At 34.2% G+C, this 21,949-nt stretch overlaps 2 protein-coding genes across 3 annotated transcripts; both read right to left on the bottom strand.

The window, feature by feature from the left end:
* Positions 1–3,159: 3,159 nt before the first annotated feature.
* On the bottom strand, positions 3,160–15,646 carry LOC147514909 (uncharacterized). The gene is made up of 9 exons (XM_086585478.1): positions 15,601–15,646; positions 8,689–8,768; positions 8,080–8,155; positions 7,922–7,986; positions 7,774–7,836; positions 5,561–5,642; positions 5,314–5,476; positions 4,439–4,516; positions 3,160–4,303 (listed from the first exon to the last, which is right to left on the bottom strand). The coding sequence occupies exons 1-9, from the start codon at positions 15,629–15,631 to the stop codon at positions 3,664–3,666; spliced, it is 1,278 nt and encodes a 425-aa protein (XP_086441604.1). The 5' UTR covers positions 15,632–15,646; the 3' UTR covers positions 3,160–3,663.
* Positions 15,647–18,396: 2,750 nt separating this feature from the next.
* LOC147514908 (thioredoxin O2, mitochondrial-like) lies at positions 18,397–21,913 on the bottom strand. Of its 2 annotated transcripts, XM_086585465.1 has the most exons (6): positions 21,381–21,913; positions 21,238–21,303; positions 21,119–21,169; positions 20,944–21,023; positions 19,628–19,672; positions 18,397–18,683 (listed from the first exon to the last, which is right to left on the bottom strand). In XM_086585465.1, exons 1-6 carry the CDS (start codon positions 21,559–21,561, stop codon positions 18,585–18,587), a joined length of 522 nt encoding a protein of 173 aa, XP_086441591.1. In that variant the 5' UTR covers positions 21,562–21,913; the 3' UTR covers positions 18,397–18,584. The 2 variants fall into 2 exon arrangements, with proteins under 2 accessions (XP_086441591.1, XP_086441598.1); XM_086585472.1 differs by lacking the exon at positions 21,119–21,169 and having other exon boundaries at positions 21,381–21,699.
* Positions 21,914–21,949: the final 36 nt, after the last annotated feature.

Here is a 21,949-nt window from a genome sequence, read left to right as displayed (position 1 = left end):
AGGAATCACTCGAGCAAAGGGAAAAACCTAAAATGTATACCTGTTCCACGATAGAGTTATCGGTCAAATAAACCAATGCGCTGCTTGTTCAGCTTTCCATAAGCCCTCTTATAAATCAGTTCCCTCATGATTTTCAGATTAGGATATTTGTAATTCAGGGAATAAGTTAAAGGAGCTCTAAACACTTGAAGGATCATTTTCTGTGAACTTTGAGAATGACCATTACATCGACTTTTTTTTAAAAAAAGTTGTCAGGAAACAGATTAAAGTTACCCAAATGTCACATAAGATTCAACCCTACGCAGCATATTGACAGTTGCCTTGTTAACTTTAAGGAAGACACCATTGAATATTTGCAAAAAAGATACCTCTTTATGCTTAACACATGCCTGATCAAGAGAAATTTGGAATCAGAATCTCAATTGTCTTTACCTGTCTCAAACGGAGGAACTGCAAAATACTTTTGGTATTTGGGTCCATCGTATTGATACTGCAGAGAAACATCAGAGGGCATATAAATAAGAAACAAACCAGCAAAATCCTAGTAACTACACTAAAGGGGGGTGTATCTCAGATTTCACACTTGCAAATAATCTCAATTGTCTTTACCTGTCTCAAACGGAGGAGCTGCAAAATACTTTTGGTATTTGGGTCCATCGCATTGATACTCTGAGAGAAACATCGAGGGCATATAAATAAGAAACAAATGTATTGCTATTTGTATCAATAACATCACAATAATCTTTCTTTTTAACCTTCTGAGGATCCTCAAACCTCGCAATACGAACCACTGTTTACCGACATCAAGGCGTCACGAAAAGAGTTCAATCGAGAGCGATTTGAGCCTCCTCTAGACCTTCCGCGGTCTTCAATGTACACTATCTTCCCTTCTCGATATCTTTGTACAACCAACTCGAGGAACTCTGGATACATATGCTTGTATTCAGGTTCAATAAACCCTTGCATTCTGATTTGCTTTGTGACAATGCAGAATAAGTTGCGTACACCTTCATGCTTGGTGAGGTTATATTGAGATATCAAACCATAGACTGCAATCCTACCATGGACATTCATGTTTAGAAGAACTGCATCAAGCGTGCGACCCCCCACGTTCTCAAAGTAGATGTTTATGCCTTCAGGGAAACATCTGGTAAGAGTAACGACCAACATACGTATAAGCAGGCTTCAAGGGGAAAATTTCAAAACTCGAGAAATGATGTATCCATGACATACAGATTCAGTTAAGGTAGTCTTCCCCCTAAGGAGTCCTAACCCATTCTAGCGATGGCAATCATGTATATGCTACTGAGAAGTAAAGTTCTGTGAAAAGGTTTGAGAAGTACCTTGAAGTTTCTCTCTGATCATTTGATACTGCCGTCCTCGTTGATTGTATGCTCTACAATTTGCCTCTCGTCTTTCAAATGCGGTTGTTGAGCTCCGGCAAGGCGGTATAGAGCATCCCGAAACAAATACGTGTTTCTTCGCCAACTACTCAAAGGCCAAAAGGACATAACGTTAGATAGAATAATTAAATTATGCCGTCTTGAACTTTTTCAACAATCAAATTCCTCTCCTTATACCGTGTCATAGCCACTTCAAGCTCCTGCGGCAGCAAGATTTTCTTCCATTGATGTCTCCTCATCCAACTGTCCATCCGCCATGGGGATGTGTTTGTTTCATCGCCCTAATGCGACATTTACCGGCATTACCATGATCGGTTTATTTCATCAAACCTAATTATTAGTCGAAATATCAATGAACATAGAATAAAAGCAAGTCTATTGTATGGAAGTAACAATAAGAACATAAAATGAGGTGCGTTAAATAAATGGTTTGTGTTTATGCTTTACCTTGTCATAAAAATGAAAATGAAAATAAATCATAAACTGGTTCAATAAACATTGATGATTCAAGACATAAATAAGAAATATTCGTGTCCGAAGTTCATCTACTCAACCGCCTCTGCACCCCCTTATTTTTGTATACCTTTTTTTAGCAAGATAAGATTGAGAATATTCAAGTATTTATCTTATTGAGCCTTTACCAAAGAAAAAAAAAGGTCTAGTCTTATTGATCTTAAGTATATGTTAAGTAGGAACCAGGTTTTCCTCTTAATAAAGGATTTGAAACTCATCATGTTATATAAGCGTTAAGTTAGATAATATAGCGGATGGGTGTTATCAAAGCAAATATTCGTTACAAACCTTTTCAAAGTAGCTGTTAAATCCTGCTCCTCTTTGTAATTAAAAACATCATCAATTAAGATGAATGAAATGGATGGCAGCAGTTTACTGGATAAAACCAACAACGGCCCAGAATCCAGGTTAAGTGGAAACTCAAGTATCAAATCCCCTTTCAGATCCGGTTCTCATCCTCTCAAATCTGTTGTTACTAAAAAATCTGAGCTACTTGCTAGCACTAAACAATCAGCCCCATGCTGGCGAGAAAAAGTTTTATTTTCAGTTGAAGGTTTTTGTTTTTTTAAGGATTCGTAGTTTGAGCTAAAGGTTTTTCGTTTTTTGAGGATTCATAGTTTGAGGCGATGGGATTTTTTTTTTGAATCATTTGTTGTGTTTTAATGTTCCGTAGGTATACCACGAATCATAATTTTGGTTGGAGTGTAATTGTTTTCTTATAATTTTTTAAAATCTCAAAAACATATAACCAATCTCAAGCAAATCCAACATCCGTATAATTTTTAGTAAGGATTTGGATTGTGAATAATTAAAATACTGTCCTGACTTTTAATTAACTTTGGGTATCTACTTAAAAATTGTGCTGACGTGGCCTCCTGAAATCACAGATGAGCATTTTCGCCCACTGTGCAATAATGGTTTTAGATATATTATGTAAAACACAATACAAAATATTAGAATATGGGTATTTATCAATATTCAATATCTGGATATGTATGGATATATCTCTCTTTGAGGATATTTGATATTGTTTCACATGCAAATATCGTAAATATATCTAAAATATCAATAAATATCGTAGAGATTGTAGGTATTTCTTTATATATCATGATACATTATTTATATTTATTTGAAATATAATGGTAAATATTAAATAAAATTGTTATATATACAAAATATCACTAAATATCCCCAAATATCACAAATATCGTCAAAATATCACCGATATTTACAGCCGTATATATCTCTGAACATATCATGATATTTATATATCTTTATTTGAAATTTAGATAGATATCTCCAAATATCGTGATATATCTGGATATTTTGTACTATGATGTAAAGTACAAAGCCAGAAGCATATCATAGTTCGAGAAAACTGAAACAAGAAGGTCCAGGACCCCAGATAACATTTTCAAAGTGTTACAGCTTCAATCAGGGACTGCAATCCTTACTTGGAATGTTCAAAAGAACCACAAAAGCTCAAAAAACACTCCTCACCCGCAAGCACAGTTTACAGCAAACACAACAGTGGAGGAGAACAGCATACACAACTACCTTCGCATGTGGGGGGCATAGAAAGGCTTTTAGCCACCTTCACACATTCCAGGTCCATGAAGCAAAAACACAACTCCACTCTTTCCATTCCAAAAACCTGCAATCTATAAGCTAAAACTAGGAATAACAATGAAGTTGTTTCCCTATATAATATAGCTAATTGACCAATATAGAGTGCTCGCATGCGTATCTAGTGTTCAATTTCACGTGAAACAGATCTCTCAGAGTGGCGATAGTCCCATCCTTGATCACGGATCTTTTCCCTTTCCCTTGGCTCAGAAATATCACAGTCATAGCGGTATTCCTCAGCCTCCTCGTCATAACGATCATATTTGCATTCAGAAACATGATCATAACGCTCGTGATCAGTCTGAGGCTCAAGATGGGAATACTGTCCCTCACCTCGTGGTTCACACAGGTCGTGTTCAGGCTCTGGAAGGTTGTAGCCATGTCCATGATCAGGTTCCATATTGTCATGGTCCCTGTCACGCTCACCGCGTCTATCTCTTCCATGTTTTGACTCAATACGGTCATAGTCAGTGTCTTTATCACGGGAACGCCCACGGTCGCAATCAGTATCCCTATCCCTGTCTTGAGGATGTTCACAACCGCAGTCTTTGTCTTTGCGACGGTCAGAATCACGACCTCGGTCCCGATCATGTTCTCGTCTCCCATCCTTATCCCTATCTCTGTCCCTAGTCCTCTCACGGCCCCTATGGAGTCTTTCATCCCTAAGCTCGCGATCCCTTGTCCTGTCATGTGAGCGTTCACGAGACTTCTCGCGTTCACGGTCTCTCTCTCTACCCCTCTCATGAGACTTCTCCCTGTCCCTTGAAAAAAATGTTCATATGAAAATTATAAGTCTGAACAGAAATGAAGCAACAATCATAGTCAAAAAGGACATTGAAAACATTTTACATCTTGCCAAATTGCACTGAGAAAATATATAACAGGACTCGTCTTACCTGTCAACATGACGTTCCTCTCTAGACCTTGGCTCTTCGGAACGAGAGGGTCCACCTGAAGTCAACTGTTGTATCTCTCTGAGAAATGTATTAAACAACAATTAATTTAATAAGATATATTTGAGAAATAGATACGTTTACAGAATGTCAGCAAGCAAAACCAACAACATATTGGATCTGTGTGATTGCAATGCCCCACATGCGATAAGAGGATAAATGCTTAATCAATCTCAAATAGTATAAATATAAATGTAATAGAGAATAAAATGGAATAAAGAAAAAAAGCACAATGTAATAGATAAGAACACATGCAGGCGACGTAGATACCACCTCACCTTTTGTTTTAGGATTTGAAATATCAAGAGAATGTTGGAATTTGCAAGACAAAATATGTTATTTTTGTGAGGTAGCATGCATGCAGCTCAGAAAGAGCACAAGGCATATAGAAAAAAGAAAGAAAGAACACAGGTAGGCGAGTTGTGTACATACCACCTCACCTTTTGTCTTAGGATTTGAAATATCAAGAGAATGTTGGAGTTTGCAAGACAAAATATGTTGTTTTTGTGAGGTGGCATGCATGCAGCTCATAAATGAGTTGCCTGCTTCCTTAAAAAATAATAATAAAACATAAATCGTCAAAGGAGCCTAAAATTTTGTATCACACGGTATAACGCAGAAAAAATAAATTAGGAGTTCTGTTTCCAATTTTTTTGTTGTTTCTTTCTTGCTCCTTTCTGGACCAGTAGCATCTATACAAATTTATGCAGGCTAAAGGATCCAAACCTATGTTACATGAACACGCTATATTTTGAAAATAAGCTATGATGTCCACAAAGCAAACTAAAAAGACAGATGGTCAGATGAGAGCCAATTACCTGCCAGAGTACTTCATGTTGACTTCTTCACCTCCAATTCTGGTTGATCCAAGACCACCTCCCAGTCTGCGTGGCCTCCAATTTGGAACTGTTCTACCACGTTCAACATCCACAAGAATCCTTCTGTCATTCAGCTTCCTTCCATCACCTTGTTTGTATGCAGCTGTATGACATAAAAATCAAAACCATTAGCGTCAGTGATAGGAAAACAAAACGGAAGGTTTAAAATAGCATACTGTTTACACACATTTCATATCCTGTGTATGCATGAACTCGATGAAAGCATATCCTCTTGGCTTATTTGTTGATTTATCAGTGACCATATGGACCTGTGATGCTCGAAAACAATCAAAAGTCAGAAAACAAGACCTCTTGTTCAGAGAAATCCAGACTATGGAACAAAATAATCACCTCATACCAACTACTTCTTTTGTTTATACTTTATAACCTAATAAAGCTTTCAAACTAAAATATCCTATATGGCACAGCAGACAGACACTATGCCTCATTAGCCATGCTCACCTTTTAAGGTGTAAATCTTCGTCCAAGTTGGATGCATCACCACCATTGCTAGAGTTCGCAGGAAAACCAATGTTTGAAGCCATTTAACCGGTTGTGAAGAAATTTACCATCCCCTTACCAGGGCAAACGTAACAAAAAGAAAACTACATAAAACAGCATTGGAAATACCTAGATATCCTCTGAATGGCCGTGAGATTATTGAATGACCTTTGAAGTAAAACCAAATTTTTTAGTATAACTACAGAATTAACCCAAAATTCAAATAAAGGAAAGGATTAGGATACTCCCGACTTGTTTTACCTATCATGGATAAGGAAATTGAAGCTCTCCTTTCATATGGCTTGACAAATAAAGGCCAACAGTCTATGTACATTACTAATCTGCTCACTAGAATTTAGAGCTTTGCCAAGACGAATGCTGCCGACTGTTGGAAATGGATTGCCAGAAAATCAAGGTAGATAGGAGAAATACCAAATGTGGAACAGAATAACCACCCTCTTACCAGGGATTTTGGCATTTTGCCCATTAGAGAACCAAATACCATCATCACAAAACTAAGAGAATATCTAACTCCCTACTAATTCTCTGACTGTCAAAATTAGGACACACATAACTAACCCGTACATAATTGCAGGTGTGGCCTGTATGTATTAATCCACCACATATTGTGGAGGATTATTCAACAGACTCGCTTCCACAGTAGGCATATGAGCTAGAAAAGTGGGGACCATGCATTTACAACTTGCGGCCAAGTTTTCTTAGAGCCTCACAAAAGGCAATTACAACTTACCGACCAGGTATAAGTTTGAAATACACTCTTTACTAGCTTTCAATTTACATTACAAGGTCAATAGTTCAATACAACTCATTTGTAGGAACCTTTTAATATATAAAGCGGTGTCATTACTACAGATATAAGCAGCAGTAATCCAACCATGTAGTAAAAGGAGATATCCAAACTCACAAATTTTTCACACACACACACACACGCACCACAGATCAGTCTCACAAGACTCCCAGGTGGAGGCCCAGATGTGTTTACCTTCAATTTTCTCCCGAAAACAAGTAATAACTGACACCATATATGGATTGGATCTTAGGTGTCTTTTTAGTAAAACATCTTGGGTAGTCAGATGTTAATCCTTATATAAACTAATAAACGAGATAGGCAGATAGTGACTTCGAAAGACTTGCTTCACTCTCATGTAGAGCTGACCAATGAATGGAAACATATTATTTAGGTATAAACAGCAGTTCCACAAAAAACATTACTTCAGATAAATCTCACAATAAACATTAGATCTGAAGTCTCACCACCAATGATAGCGTTCAAAAGGTGATATTAAACTTATATTTGTTTGGATATGTACTATTTCATGTCAAAAAAGAGTAAGGAGCTGTACATAATTTTAAGGTCCATTTCCTGATATCATTTGATTTCCTATTCAATGTGTGAATTTTGACAGTAATTAAAATTCACACACTCTATGGTCAAGTATAAATGTACGTACCTAGTGATCAAAGTGGCAAAAAAGAATAACACCCTACTAGTGCCAACACTCCTGATATCTTTTGTGAAGCTATCGAAAAATATCTGGTACATGGACTCGCCATATTTTAAAAATAATCTGTGTTGGATACATATCCACATGTCTGTGCCGGACACACACGGACACATATTGTATGTGAGATACCTCAATTTTTTTATATTTCGCCGTGCTATATACAGACACACATATCTGTGTCAGATACGGACACACGCATCCATGTCAATGTAACTTAGCAAAAAAAAAAAAAAATAGGCAGGGCATTGGATTTTGAAGACTTTTGAAAACGTGTGGAGGTAAAGACAAACAACAATCAAAACCTCTTACCAAACAAGTCAAAAGGCAATAACCCAAGCGCCTTTTGGCTTGCCCTAAAGTACCTACTACCTACCTTCTTGATTGGCCCATATTGTTCAAACTCCCTTTTGATTTTGCTCTCAGTTGTCTCATAACTCTGTGATAGAGTATCCTTTTGTCAGTCATCAAAAGAACATTCACATTGAAACAATTAATGAATAGAATATTCTAAGATCACTCACAAGCCTTGCCACGAACAGTGTCTTGTACGGATCACCTGATATATTTGGGTCATTCGATGGATCGTCTAGAAAGAAAAAAAACAACAAATAATTAGTAAATAGTTAGTCTATCGAACAACATAGGAAATTATAACTAAAAGGAAGGGCTGGCTACTGACATTTCTCAAGCTCCTCGGCAGCCTTTTTTGCACCACTTTCCAGTCGCAACTGGTGAACTCTAGCCCTCCTTTGAACCTGAAAATAAAAAAATGCGTCCAAAAACCAACAAAAATCAGATCAGAAGCAATGACAGAAAGCAGCAACATCTGTGTTGGGGGGGAGGGGGTAGCCAACACATGCCAGCATTTTCCAATGTTTTTACTTTTGAAATTATTACCAACATAATTAAAGTTGAATTAACATGTGTGGTTCAGAATTCATGGTGCATAACAGCTAAAGACAGATTAATTATAACAGAAACAACAATGAAATTATGAAAACATATAAAACAATTTAGGGCCACAAAAAATTGAGAACCCTGAAATTAAAAAACAATAATCACAAGAATTTATTTTGGGCAATGCCAATCGAGAACAATATCATGTGCTAGTGAACATTAGGAAAAGAGAGTCATCTCAATGCTTTGAGTAACACTATTTTCTATAACCCACTGGTTTCAACTTCTAGAAGACATCCTGTCAACTTGAAGTGTACTAAGGCATAACATATGGAAAGGCACAAGAATAAAGCACAAAAAGAAATTAAAATTGACGCAGTAAATAACGCACCGCAGTTTCAGCCTTTTTCGCAGGTGGAGCATATTCAGCGGTGCCCGGTTCAGCAAAGTTGCTCACATATTGAGCCATACCTAAAATACACACCCAAAGGGCAAATTTCTTCAAGAATGATAATATTGAGATGTGGGTGATGAAGAATTATGGTTTGAGGGAGTCGTTGGTACAAACTATTAAAGAAAATGAGAATATGATTTATATAGATAGCCCCAATAAACCCTATAAGGAAACTAGAATAACAACATTATTATCAAATCAATTTATGATCTCCACTATTCTAGAGTGTCCTAATCTACCATAGAATAATATTATATTCTCATAATCTTCCATTTCTCCGGACGATTGATCAGTCAAGAAATTTCTCTGCTGGTCTAATTTTATGGAAATTTAGGCCATTGTGTTTCGCAAATAATGACGAACTTATACTGATTAATGGATCAAATTTGGTTTCATGTGACTCAAAACAAAACACGCTTAGGGTTATTATGATTCATGGTGTATCGGATTGCTCTAAAATTGACGTAATGGTTTCTCATCAGACCTGAATGATACCAAATGTTGGTGAGGCAGTTTTTTACTCATTTAGACAAATGGAGTTTATGCTGTACAAAGTTAACACCATGCATTTTTCTAGCACACTGAGTGGAACTTTGGGGATAACATTCCTAAAATGGTTATTTATTTAACTAGCTCCTAGAATCATGCTCATATCCTGACTCTTGTTCTGAACTAACGCTTGTCAACTCCCTGAAACTGTGCATCTTGCTGCATAATTTTAATCATCAATCTTACCAGTTACCACTACCCTCCGGTGAAGCCAGGCCATATCTATAAAACACTATATAGTTCTAGGGAATTACTGCACCTTCTCCTCGGAAACTGCTTTAGTAGTTCCTATTCGCCTTGTATTAGGTTGCCAGGGCATGCATGTCATTGTCAATTTGTCGTCATGATTTGCCGTGACCAATGGACAACTATATCTACTATCTATATACTAAAACAGAGACCTTTAAAGGAGGATTTTCTCTCTCCTATGTGTCACTCTAATATGAGAGTTAGATTTTTCATCCATCCCAAGACTATAATATGAAAGATAGTATTTTCTAATAGCTTACAATCCTAACTACATTGAACCTCTTTGGAGAGTTTAAGTGTATTTCTAATTCTTATATTTGGAGCTATTTGGAGAGTTTGAGTGTATTTCTAATTCTTATATTTGGAGAGTTTGAGTGTATTGTCAATTCTTATATATTTGATAAAATAAAAAAAAAAAATTGCTAAAAAATAGGTAATTTGTAGAATGTAATTTCATATTACGAATCAAACACTTTTATTGTTCTAATTTTTATATATTTGATCAAATAAAAAAATTGCTAAAAAATAAGTGATTTGTAGAAACTAATTCCATATTACAAATCATACAATTTTAGTGTCTATGAGACCATTATAAAACACCGACTTATTTCGAATATATCTTTAACGCGTAACAATTATACTAAAAATAACATCACAAAATATATAATAGAAAATGAAAAAAAAAATAATAACGACAAAGCAATAATGACAAATATTTTAAAATATGTATAATATTGAATGAAACTAACAAAAAAAAAAACAATTAATGGGGAACCAAAAACTGGATGCAAATGTATCAAACTAACCTCAAATAATATTTAACGGAAAATCAAAACTGGATGCAAATACAAGCATTAAACTAATCTTAAAAATTAATTAATAGAAAATCGAATATGGATACAACTACATTAAACTAACCTCAAAGAATAATTAATGAGAAAATCAAAACTTGGATGCAAATACATCAAACTAACATTAAAAAAAATAATTGTCATAAAATCGAAACTGGATGCAAATACATTGAGCTAACCCTCAAAGATTAAATTAACAGAAATCGAAATTGAATACAACCTGCATTGAACTAACCTCAAAGAAAAATTAATTACAAATTAGAAACATAATGCAAATCGTTGAACTAATCTTAAAAAATAATTAACGGAAATCGGAAACTATATGCAAATACAACTTTATCAAATAATAAACGAGAAATCGTAAACCTGGATGCAAATACATTAAATTAATCTCACGTAATAATTAACGGAAATAAAAACTGGATGCAAATGCATCGAATCGACCTTGAAGAACAATTAACGTGAAATTGGAAATTGGATGCAAATGTATTAAACTAACCAAAAAATAATTAACGATAAATCGTAAAACTGGATGCAACGGCATTGAATTGATATCAAAAAAAATAAATAACGAGAATTGGAAATTGGATGCAAACTGCATTAAACTAATCTCAAAATATAAATAACGGAAAATCGAAACTGGATGCAAATGCATCAACTAACCTCAAAACATAGTTGGGTTATATGTTGTGGGAATGTCTCGATAAATATAGTTTTGTATTTAAAATTGTGTTTATCTTATCTCTTTTTCAGATTCAAGTAGCTTCAATATATATGAACTTCGCTTTATTAGGCAATCTCACAAAACATCAATCAAACTTCTATTATTAAACAACAAAATGAAGTTGAAGGATTTTATCAAATGCAAGTTTTTTTTTTAATGGAGAGTGAGGTTTTCACGTTATAAGAAATTTGGTTTAGTGATAAATATAATATTAATATATAATAGTTCTGCATATTTGCAAATATTTTTCAGAATAATTAATATAACAACACCCGTTCGTAGATAATCTTTGAAGATCGATTCCATATAGTGAGTCATGCATAATTTAAAGAATAATTAACTGGAAATCGAAAACTGAATAATCTTCGATGATCCCACATAGTAAATTAAGCATAATTTACTTTTTATGTCATGTTTGCAATGACACTACAGATGGATCAGTAGAACTTGGTATTACACACCACATTAGATAATTATAAGGAAATCGAAAACTGGATTCAAATACATAACTGAGCTCAAAGAGTAATTAACGGGAAATTAGAAACTTTATACAAATTGCATTAAACTAACGACAGAGAATAATTAATGGGAAATTAGAAATTGGATGCAAATCTTTGAAAAATATTTAACGAAAAATCGGAAATAGTATGCAAATACATCAAACAAACCTCAAATAATAATTAATGGGAAACCAAAAACTTGATGCAAATGCATTGAACTTAACTCAAAAAATAATAAACAAAAAATAAAAAACTGAATGCAACTGCATTGAACTAACCTCATAGAATAATTGGTGGGAAATTGGAAACTAAATGCAAATGCATTGAAATAACCTCAAAGAATAGTTAACGAGAAATCAGAAACCGGATATAATTGTATCGAACTAACCTCAAAGCATAAATAATCATAAACTAGATGCAGATGCATTGAACTAACCTGAAAGAGTTATTAACGGGAAATTGAAAACTGGATCCAAATGCAATGAAGTAATCTCAAAGACTAATTAACGAAACATTGAAAAATGGATGAAACCGCACTGAACTAACCTTAATGAATAATTAACGGGAAATTATAAATTTGATGTAACTGCATTGAACTAACCTCAAAAAATAATTAATGGGAAATCGAAAACTTGATGCAAATGCATTGAACTAATCTCAAAAAACAATTAACATAAAATCGGAAATCGGATGCAACTGCATTGAACTAACCTCAAAGAATAATTAACGGAAAACCAAAAACTGGATGCAATTGCATTAAACTAAAATCATAGATTAACTAATGGAAAATAAAAAATTGAATGCAAATGCATTGAAATAACCTCAAAAAATAGTTAACTAAAAATCGGAAGTCGGATGTAACTGCAAAATGTCTACTTTTTTAGCCTTCTCACATGAATAATTACGAGTAATTAGGAACCCAAAACGAAAGTGAATTTATAAAAACAGGCCCTTACATATATGTAAACTGTATAGAAATTGTAAACTATCGAACTAACCTAGAAAAACAATTAATAGGAAATCGTAAAACTGGATACTGAGATGTATTAAACTAACCTCAAAAAGAGTAATTGGGAGATTGGAACATGGATGCAAATACAATGAACTAATCTCAAAGACTAATTAACGAAACATCGAAAATTGGATGCAACTGTACTGAATTAACCTTAATGAATAACTAACTGGAAATCATAAAGTGAATACAATTGCACTGAACTAACCTCAAATAATAATTAACAGAAAATTGGAAACTTGATGCAACTGCATTGAACTAGCCTTAAAGAATAATTAATGAAAAATTAGAAACTGGATGCAACGTACTACATTAAACTAATCTCAAAGAATATATAATTAATGGAAAATCAAAAACTTGATGCAAATGTATTGAACTAATAACCCTAAAACATATTTGTATTATATGTAGAGAGAATAAATGTCTCGACAAATATAGTTTTGCATTTTAAATAGTATTTATTATAATTTTTTTTATTGTGATTGGGAATGTCTTGCTATTCAAGCAGCTTCAATATTATTTTGGCTACATTGGACATTCTCACAAAGCTTTAATCAAACTTATATTATTAAACCTAACAATAAAAAGAAGTCGATGAGTTTTATCAAGGTTTGGTGCTTCCTTTTTATAGAGAATGGTGCAAGAAATTTAAATGAGTAATTAATATAATTTTTATTTTTTCATAGTTATGCATAGTTGCTAATATTTTTTAGAATAATTTAATATAATGACACCCGTTCATAGGACACGTTCATGTGATAAATCTTTTCAAATGAGAGTAGTGTATTTTTTTGATGATATGAAAATAATCAATCTGCTTTTTTAGTGATTTGTACACATTAGTACATAAAAGTTGAATGGTGATGATTTGACTAAATCACCATAAATCTAATAAAACTATTATACAAGCTAGATTAAGTTTAAGATAATTCTATTTGAAATTTATGGATTAATATTCTAAACCATAAAGTGAAAAAGTTATCTCAATTTAATCCCTTAGTTTCCAAGTACTTATACACCATAATCATTTGCTCATTAACATATTTGGGTTTATTTTCAATAAAAATATATTTCGATTAGAAAATTTGCGCTAAATCACTATAAATTTAAGAAAACTATTATACAAGCTAGACCGAGTTTAAGATAATTCTATTTAAAAATTACGGATTAATATCCTAAACCACAAAGTGAATATGCTATCTCAATTTGATCCCTTAGTTTCCAAGTACTTATGCACCATAATCGCTGCTCATTAACGTATTTTGATTTATTTTTAATAAAAATATATTCTGATTCGAAAATTTGTGTGAGACATTTTGTAAAGCTTTTTCAGCACACAAAATATTTAATAGATCCCGGGCGTATGCCCGGGTCCAAAATCTAGTTGTTCGACTAAATCCAAAAACTTGTGTAGGAACAATGAAATCATGAAATGTTGCGTCTTAGGTTTGGAGATTGGGGGCACCTTCAGCAACCTTGTACTACAATAATAACTCATTTATTGTTTGAAATCTCTACTAGTAGGATCTCTTATAATTAATCTGGACTCTTAAATTCATCCGGGTATTTTTCGTACGCATAATACCCCACAAATGAATAATTAAATCAAATACCTAAATACTATTAAGAATGACTATTTGGTCTTTTTACACCTATGTAAATTCTTAGTACTGATATTGTCCTTCAATTAAAGTGTTGCTTAACACTTTTTAATAAGGGTAATCGGTCATTTCATGTGGTGGTGAATTAAAAAACCAAATCCACGCCATTTTTAATTGTATGCCCACACTATAAATGCCCATTTAATATTAATTGGGCCCTTAATTAGTAACTTAATAATTAATAATTAATAATTAGACGTTAAAAAAAATGGAAAGTCTAGGAAGACAGCGTGAAGAGAATACGAAGGGAAAGAAACCCAAATATTCTTTTATTCTCGTTGCTAAACCCAAAATCTCCCCCACTCTTTTGACTTTCTAATCTCTCCATTACCGATTTTTTTCTTTGACTGATATTAAGAAAGGCCATATGTCCATCTTGTTGGAGTTATCCCTCACGTGAGGAAGAAGAAGAAAAATCAGTAATGTTTGTGTGAAGAAGGCTGAGCGTGCACTCGTTCAGATTGGTCTTGCCTGGAAACGTGCCCGCGCTCATGTTACTGGATATTTGGTTCGAGGAAAAATCATGCCTATATATCTTTCCCTCCAATCCGCAGTATTTCCCGCATTTGGATTCCTAACAGGAGCATACATAATGTTGGCATCAGATAAAAAATTTACTGCCTTTGCCACAAATGTATTTGCCGGAATCTGCTAGAATTTCTATTACTGAAAAACAGACTATACATTACGAAATTTGACCCAAAGAACCATTAAAACAAAGGAAATAGAACTCCACTGCTCTAATGAACCATTACAAATAATTCCAGTTCCATAAAACATGACAACAAAATTATTTTCAACAAAATATATTAAACAAGCTGCACACTTGTCGAGTAATATATATGGACACATAACATACATTGATCAGACAGTGCATTTCAAATGCATGTTGTGTAAATTTAATGTAACTTATATGAACTATATAATAAAGTTAATAACCATATGACTACCAACCATAAAAAGAACCAAAATTACCTTTTCCACTAGAAACTAAACATGAAAAGACCATTTATGAAGCTATAAAGATACAATCTTTTACATAAAAATTTAAAGTAATTCAGGCAAACCCATGAGCTAAAAGCCTAATGTCAAAAACTGTTACACTAAAAACACTACATTAGTTGTTACCTTGAGCAGATCAAGCACATATTAAGAAACACCAACAGCAATTAATGGCAACATGCACCTTCAAAAACTTAAAATACTGAACCCCAAATAATGAAATCGACAAAGAATAATCAAAATTAAGTAAATTGGTTCAAAACCAAAGTATTAAAAACTCAAAAAGATGAGAAATTAGTACCTGATGAACAAAGAAATGGAAAAGCTCTCATCTTGTCTGATATTTGAATTAGAATTTTCGGAAACAGAGATAAACTTGTTACTTAGAAATTAATATTTAACGGCCAAAATTAAACATGTTCAGCAGATAAGGAAAACTACAACCACGACCAATAGTTACTTACCTTTGTTGAAGAGAACCTTTTATTCAATAGATCGAACAATTATGCCTAAAATGAATCTCGAAACTCTAGCCATACAAAACGAAAATGAAAATCAAAACCCTAGCCACCCAAAACCAAAATCAAAATCAAAACCCTAACCACCCAAAATCAAAATTCTAGACAATTTGTAGGAGGAGGAAGGAAGAAGAAGAGCAAGAAGGAGGAAGACTCACTGAGTGAGGAACAACCTTACGGTTTAGGGTTTTTCTCTTTTCCACTTTTCGATGAGCGCGAGAGGTGAAAAACTCCCGCTTAAGTTTTCCTTTTTTTTCCAACCTGATTTTTCTTTTCTTTTTTCCATTTCACAATTTCTAACGTATAGGGAAACATCACTAAATATCTCAAGAAATGTTAGAAAATAATTCAAGTATTTCAGCAACGGTTGATAGCATTTCTAACGGATTATAAATGTGAATAATTTGCTAACGGATGAATAAGTGTTACTATTAAAAAAACCCAAATGGTGTAGTGAATCACTGTCTATATGAACAATCATTGTTCATACTTATTTGGGGTATGAACAATCACTATTCGTATGAACATACTTATTGAATGTTCATACCTATTTGGGATATGAACAATCACTGTTCATACTTCAAGATAACATATAATCAATAAGAACACCTATTAAAGTATGATTGATTGTTCATATGTATTGTTCATACTTTAACATGAGCTATGAACAATCATTGTTCATACCTATTTGGGGTATGAACAATCAATGTTCATACCTCAATATAATGTATGATCAGTAAGAACACCTATTGGAGTATGAACAATCACTGTTTCTCAACATAATGTATGATCAGTAAGAACACTTATTGGAGTATGAACAATCATTGTTCATACCTATTTGGGGTATGAACAATCACTGATCATACCTCAATATGAGTTATGAACACTCATTGTTCATTGTTCATATCTATTTGGGGTATGAACAATCAATGTTCATACCTCAATATAATGTATGATCAGTAAGAACACCTATTGGAGTATGAACAATCATTGTTCATATCTATTTGGGGTATGAACAATCACTGATCATACCTCAATATGAGTTATGAACACTCATTGTTCATTGTTCATATCTATTTGGGGTATGAACAATCAATGTTCATACCTCAATATAATGTATGATTAGTAAGAACACCTATTGGAGTATGAACAATCATTGTTCATATCTATTTGGGGTATGAACATTCATTGTTCATATCTCAACATGAGTTATAAACACTCATTGTTCATATGAACAATCATTGTTCTTACTGATCATACATTATGTGATGTATGAACAGTATAAACACTTATTGGATTATGAACAATCATTGTTCATACCTCAACATGAGCCATGAATACTCATTGTTCATATGAACAATCATTGTTCATGCTTATTTGGGGTATGAACAATCAATGTTTATACCTCAATATAATCATTGTTCATACCTCAACATGAGCTATGAACACTCATTGTTCATACTATTCATACATCAACATAATGTATGATCAATAAAAACACTGATTGGAGTATGAACAATGATTATCCATACCTATTTGGGTTATGAACAATCATTGTTCATACCTCAACATGAGTTATGAACACTCATTGTTCATATGGACAATCATTGTTTATACCTATTTGGGGTATGAACAATCACTGTTCACACCTCAACGTAATGTATGATCAGTAAAAACACCTATTGAACTAGTATGTACAATTATTTAGGATATGAACAATAATTGTTCATACTTCAATATGAGCTATGAACAATCATTGTTCATATCTATTTGGAGTATGAACAATCAATGTTCATTCAACATAATGTATGATCAGTAGGAACACATATTGAAGTATGAACAATCATTATTCATACCTCAATATATTGTATGAGGTACGTTAACTTATTTGGATATGAACAATCAATGTTCATACATCAACATAAAGTACGAACACTCATTGTTCATAGTCATTTAAAGAGTAAAATCAGAAAATATTTATTTCAAATTTGGGCTATTTGTCCTTACAAGTTATTTTCACTCGAAAATTGGTTTTCCATATTATTTACACTCGAAAAATGCCTTTGAGAGTGATTTAAAAAAAAAAGTAAGTGATTTTCTCTCGCACATGGCCCTTGGGACCAATTTCTTGTTTCACTAAACCGTACAACAATGTACAGATCACAAAGATCTTGCAAGAACAACAGGCTCATTAGTCTATGCTCATTCCAAAATCTATATCCTATACTCCTCTACTGCCACTTTACCACTGGTTCGGTTGTGGCAAACAGTAGTTGGTCGTGCCACTCCGGCTGGGGCATGCTATAGCAACTCATGCAATTTTGAAGTCTCAAATTTTCAGAGATGGCGTTTGACATACATCATATGTCAATCATTGCTGGACCAACACATAATTGAGGGCTCTGGAAGAGAAACCCCAAATACTGTAGTACCCATATTCATGTGCAGAATGCAGTTTATGGAGGAACTTCCAAAGTTGTAACGATGTGCAAGCATGGTACGTTCCGAAACTTGAAACAATGATCTATAATCTATTACCCTCAAGCAACTACTTCTCGAAGACATGCTGTCAGTTTAGCTTTTTGGGATCTAAATATTGCTGATATTTTACTAGAATTAATCATGCAACTGAAATTATCTATAAGTTTTATTACAGCCATTCTACTGTATATAACAAAAACATCCCATAGGTACCACAGCATGTCAAAACTGTTTTAACAGTCCTCATGTGCCTTGCCTCTTTCAAAAACAACTGTCCGCTATATGGTTACTTGTAAAGCTCCGCCATGGTCTGCCTCAAAAGTGCCACATCAGCACCAGTCATTTCACTCGCCTTCTTCCCATTCTGAAAGAAGTGGAATGTTGGCTGCAACAAAAGGTTAATGTGGATTAGTAGGTTAATGTGAAATGGATCCAAATGATGGGGGTTGACTCAGTCTAAATGTACAAGTTGGTTACTTAGATTTCTTGATAGACCTCCACGTCAAAACTACAGTTCACCTATAGGCTCACTGGACCAAGACACTATAGTTTTTACACTGATGAATATAACAGAAGTATCTAATACAAATATCAAATATGAACGGCCCCAATAACATAAGCCATGATTAGTCCTAGTATGGTACAGAATTGAGAATTGTTTCACTTTCTCTTCTCTTGAATAGACACGTAGACCTTTCTACAAGAGTACAAGAATCAGACCTTTAACTGCCCTAGTTTTGCTAATGGTCTTTCCTATATTTTTCTGCTGACAACCCCTAAATGCTGTTCAAGTTTATTTCAATGTTTTGCAGTTTTGGTATCAGTTTTGATAGGGAAATAAAAACAACTAAAAGAAAATTATTCTTGAAGAATTTCCCTAATCGGGGAGACCACACCAAACACAATATCACAAATGAGCACTAACAGAAGTTGGGAAAACTATAATTAAAATTAGATTAACAATCTTTGCAACATAGATGGAAAATCAAATTTTGAAGAATTAAGTTTGCTGGTGTGTGTGAGATAGGGGTTAGGGGCTGGGGGAGGGGGCATCACAGATTAGGGTTAAATTTGAGGGTCACCCTAACCCTTAAATTCCCCTTCCCCCCCGTTGAAGGTGGGAATCAAACCCAAGCCATTGGGCCCAATCTCCCAAGTCCTGACCAGCAGGCCAATGTACATCTTCAAAGTTCAAACTAATCAATTACACAGATGAGCATTATTGACACAAGAATTTGTAAAACAAAAATTAACACAAAAACCAGCCCAAGTTTCTACATCTCTGGGGAGGGGTGTTAAGAAAATAAGTTCAGGTCAAGTTTTTTTTACCACAGAACAAATCTTCCAATCTTTCAGTGTCTTCTCGAGCTCCTTCTACAGATAAAACATTTCTAATTAGTCAGACATGGATAACATAAATTAAATAATGCAGAATGTTCTGTTTCCTACCAAAGAACCTTACTAGAATGTAATAACATGGAAGATAGTCTCAACTCAATTAAAAAACTAAGGCACATTATCTTTATCACCTCAATATTATTCTCATTTGTTTCCCAGTCAAGTGAAAAAGACCTCCATTCTTTCTACCAGATGATCAAACTAGATTTAGACACAGTTAATGAATGACTTCAAGGGTAACGTGAAAGATGTTACTACAGTTCAAATTCAGCACTACATGGTACTCCCTTTTACCACGATGGACATCAAGTGAGCACCAAAATGTAATAACATCATATTGTATACACCACTCTATAGTCCAACTTATCCTTCAATATGCCCAGCTAAATCCCATTTAAACTATTACACAACATTGATACCCCTTCCTTGAGAATTGAGATTTTAAAGTCGTGTTCTTGATAGTGGTATCATACCTTCTAAAAATCTCAAACATTCATGTTGGTGAAACTGAGGTAGCAAATTGATATCACCCCGATGTGCAAAAGCACACTAACCTTACAATTAACAGAGGGAGGAATCCCCATCTAAGGTATTGAGAGACCTCTAGGTTTAGAATGACAGACACTACTGATATAACTCAAATGAGTATGCTTTCTCTTTAGCACTGATAATGAAAGATTGTCATTTGACTTGTAGAAGTCAACAAAACAATTGTCACACGATTTATTCATTACAATGTAAGTCGGACTAAGCAAATCAAATAATGAAGATATTAGTAATAGTAACGGGTCATATATTGAGCCCTGAACTTCCACTCAAAAAGATTGACTTCATGTCCTTGTAACAGTATACTCTGGCTAGAGAAGGAGACAGGATTAACCAATTCCTAGTCTGTGTGTGTGTGCATAGGCAGTGGTGTTTGTTCGCGAGGATGGATTCCCAAGTCAAGTAACCAGACCTCTCACTTGAGTACTTAAATCTTAATTCTTCCTTAACAGCCTCTGATGAAGCCATGGAGAGGGGTGCTGCAATGAAAGATCTTCTACTTGTCGATGCATAGAACGGCATATATTAATGTCTGTGTGAGGTGTAGTGCAGTGCCTGAGTTTGTATACTTTTCAATTTGATGGAGCATGCTGTAAGCTTTAGACAAAAACTAGTGTGTGGTTTACAGATATTATATCTAACAAAATAGGTATGAAAATGTCTAATGCCGTTCATAATCAATTAAGTCGTGGGTGTCTTACTTGATCAACATCAATTTTATATATTTTGACATGATGGTAGTTCTTGCTCAGCTCTTCAATGATGGGGGCCACTAGTCTGCCTGCAAAAACAATATTGAGAAAGAACACATTAAGAGGAAAAATAGAGAGAAAGAGAAAATGAAGTAGTGTTGGAAATAAATTGATGGAGTCTTACAAGGCCCACACCAGACTGCAGTAAAGTAGAAGACAGAAGGCACGCGATCATCTATAAAAGGAAAAGAAAATAAGGCAAAACAATACGCAAACTGAGAATACATTAAAGAAATACATTACCTTGAGCCTGGGCTATTGAGTTGTTAAACTCTTCCTCAGACTTAAGCATTGAGAAGTTAGACGAACCTGAAAAAAATGAAACAAATTGAGGTAAGTATTTATTAAACAACAATTAATGTTATGTTAGTAAGCAGAACACTTACTGGTAGATGGAGGTGATGAAGAGAAGTGCCTTGGGAACTTTGGAAGTTGTTGTTGTTGGGAAGGATGAGAGGTTTGAGATGATGGAGTTCTAAGAAACGTCTGTTGTGGAATTAAATTACTATTATTGTGAAGGAGGCGAGCGAGTGATGATGCTCCCCGAATCTTTCTTGCTGCCGCCATCTCTCCTCTTCTCTTCTTCTTCTTCTTCTGTGAAGCGAGTTTTACTTAATCGGACTTGGGCCAAAAGCAAAACTCAAAACCCGACCCGTTAGCTTTGGATAATATTTCTACGAGTTATACGAATCTGAATACGGAACTCGAGATCACATATTCACATGAACCAAAGCTATTTTCACAGGCTACTTGTTTTCCGAATCTTCTCATCAGCTACGTATTTCAATCACTCTTAATCTCAGCATTCAGGCATCATAATTAGGAATAGATGTTTAGGCGATATAGTTATATTTGAATCCGAAACCGAATAGTTTGACAATATCCGAACCCGAATCGGAATAAAACCTAAATCTTTAACTCAAATCCGATTCCAACCCGATTAGATAATACTTAA

Source organism: Coptis chinensis, chromosome 2 (assembly GCF_015680905.1).
Source record: "Coptis chinensis isolate HL-2020 chromosome 2, ASM1568090v1, whole genome shotgun sequence".
In the NCBI taxonomy this organism is placed as follows: domain Eukaryota; kingdom Viridiplantae; phylum Streptophyta; class Magnoliopsida; order Ranunculales; family Ranunculaceae; genus Coptis; species Coptis chinensis.
Note: the sequence above shows the minus strand (reverse complement) of the source record. Positions and strands in the feature narration are given on the sequence as shown.

Coding starts and splice junctions, on each gene's coding strand:
- LOC147514909 (XM_086585478.1), bottom strand. CDS start 15,631: ATGAGAGCTTTTCCATTTCTTTGTTCATCAG. Junction 8,769..15,600: donor TCCATTTCTTTGTTCATCAG/GTACTAATTTCT, acceptor TGTGTATTTTAG/GTATGGCTCAATATGTGAGC. Junction 7,837..7,921: donor CACTGTTCGTGGCAAGGCTT/GTGAGTGATCTT, acceptor ACTCTATCACAG/AGTTATGAGACAACTGAGAG.
- LOC147514908 (XM_086585465.1), bottom strand. CDS start 21,561: ATGGCGGCAGCAAGAAAGATTCGGGGAGCATCATCACTCGCTCGCCTC. Junction 21,170..21,237: donor CTCAATAGCCCAGGCTCAAG/GTAATGTATTTC, acceptor TTCCTTTTATAG/ATGATCGCGTGCCTTCTGTC. Junction 21,024..21,118: donor TGCAGTCTGGTGTGGGCCTT/GTAAGACTCCAT, acceptor TTGTTTTTGCAG/GCAGACTAGTGGCCCCCATC.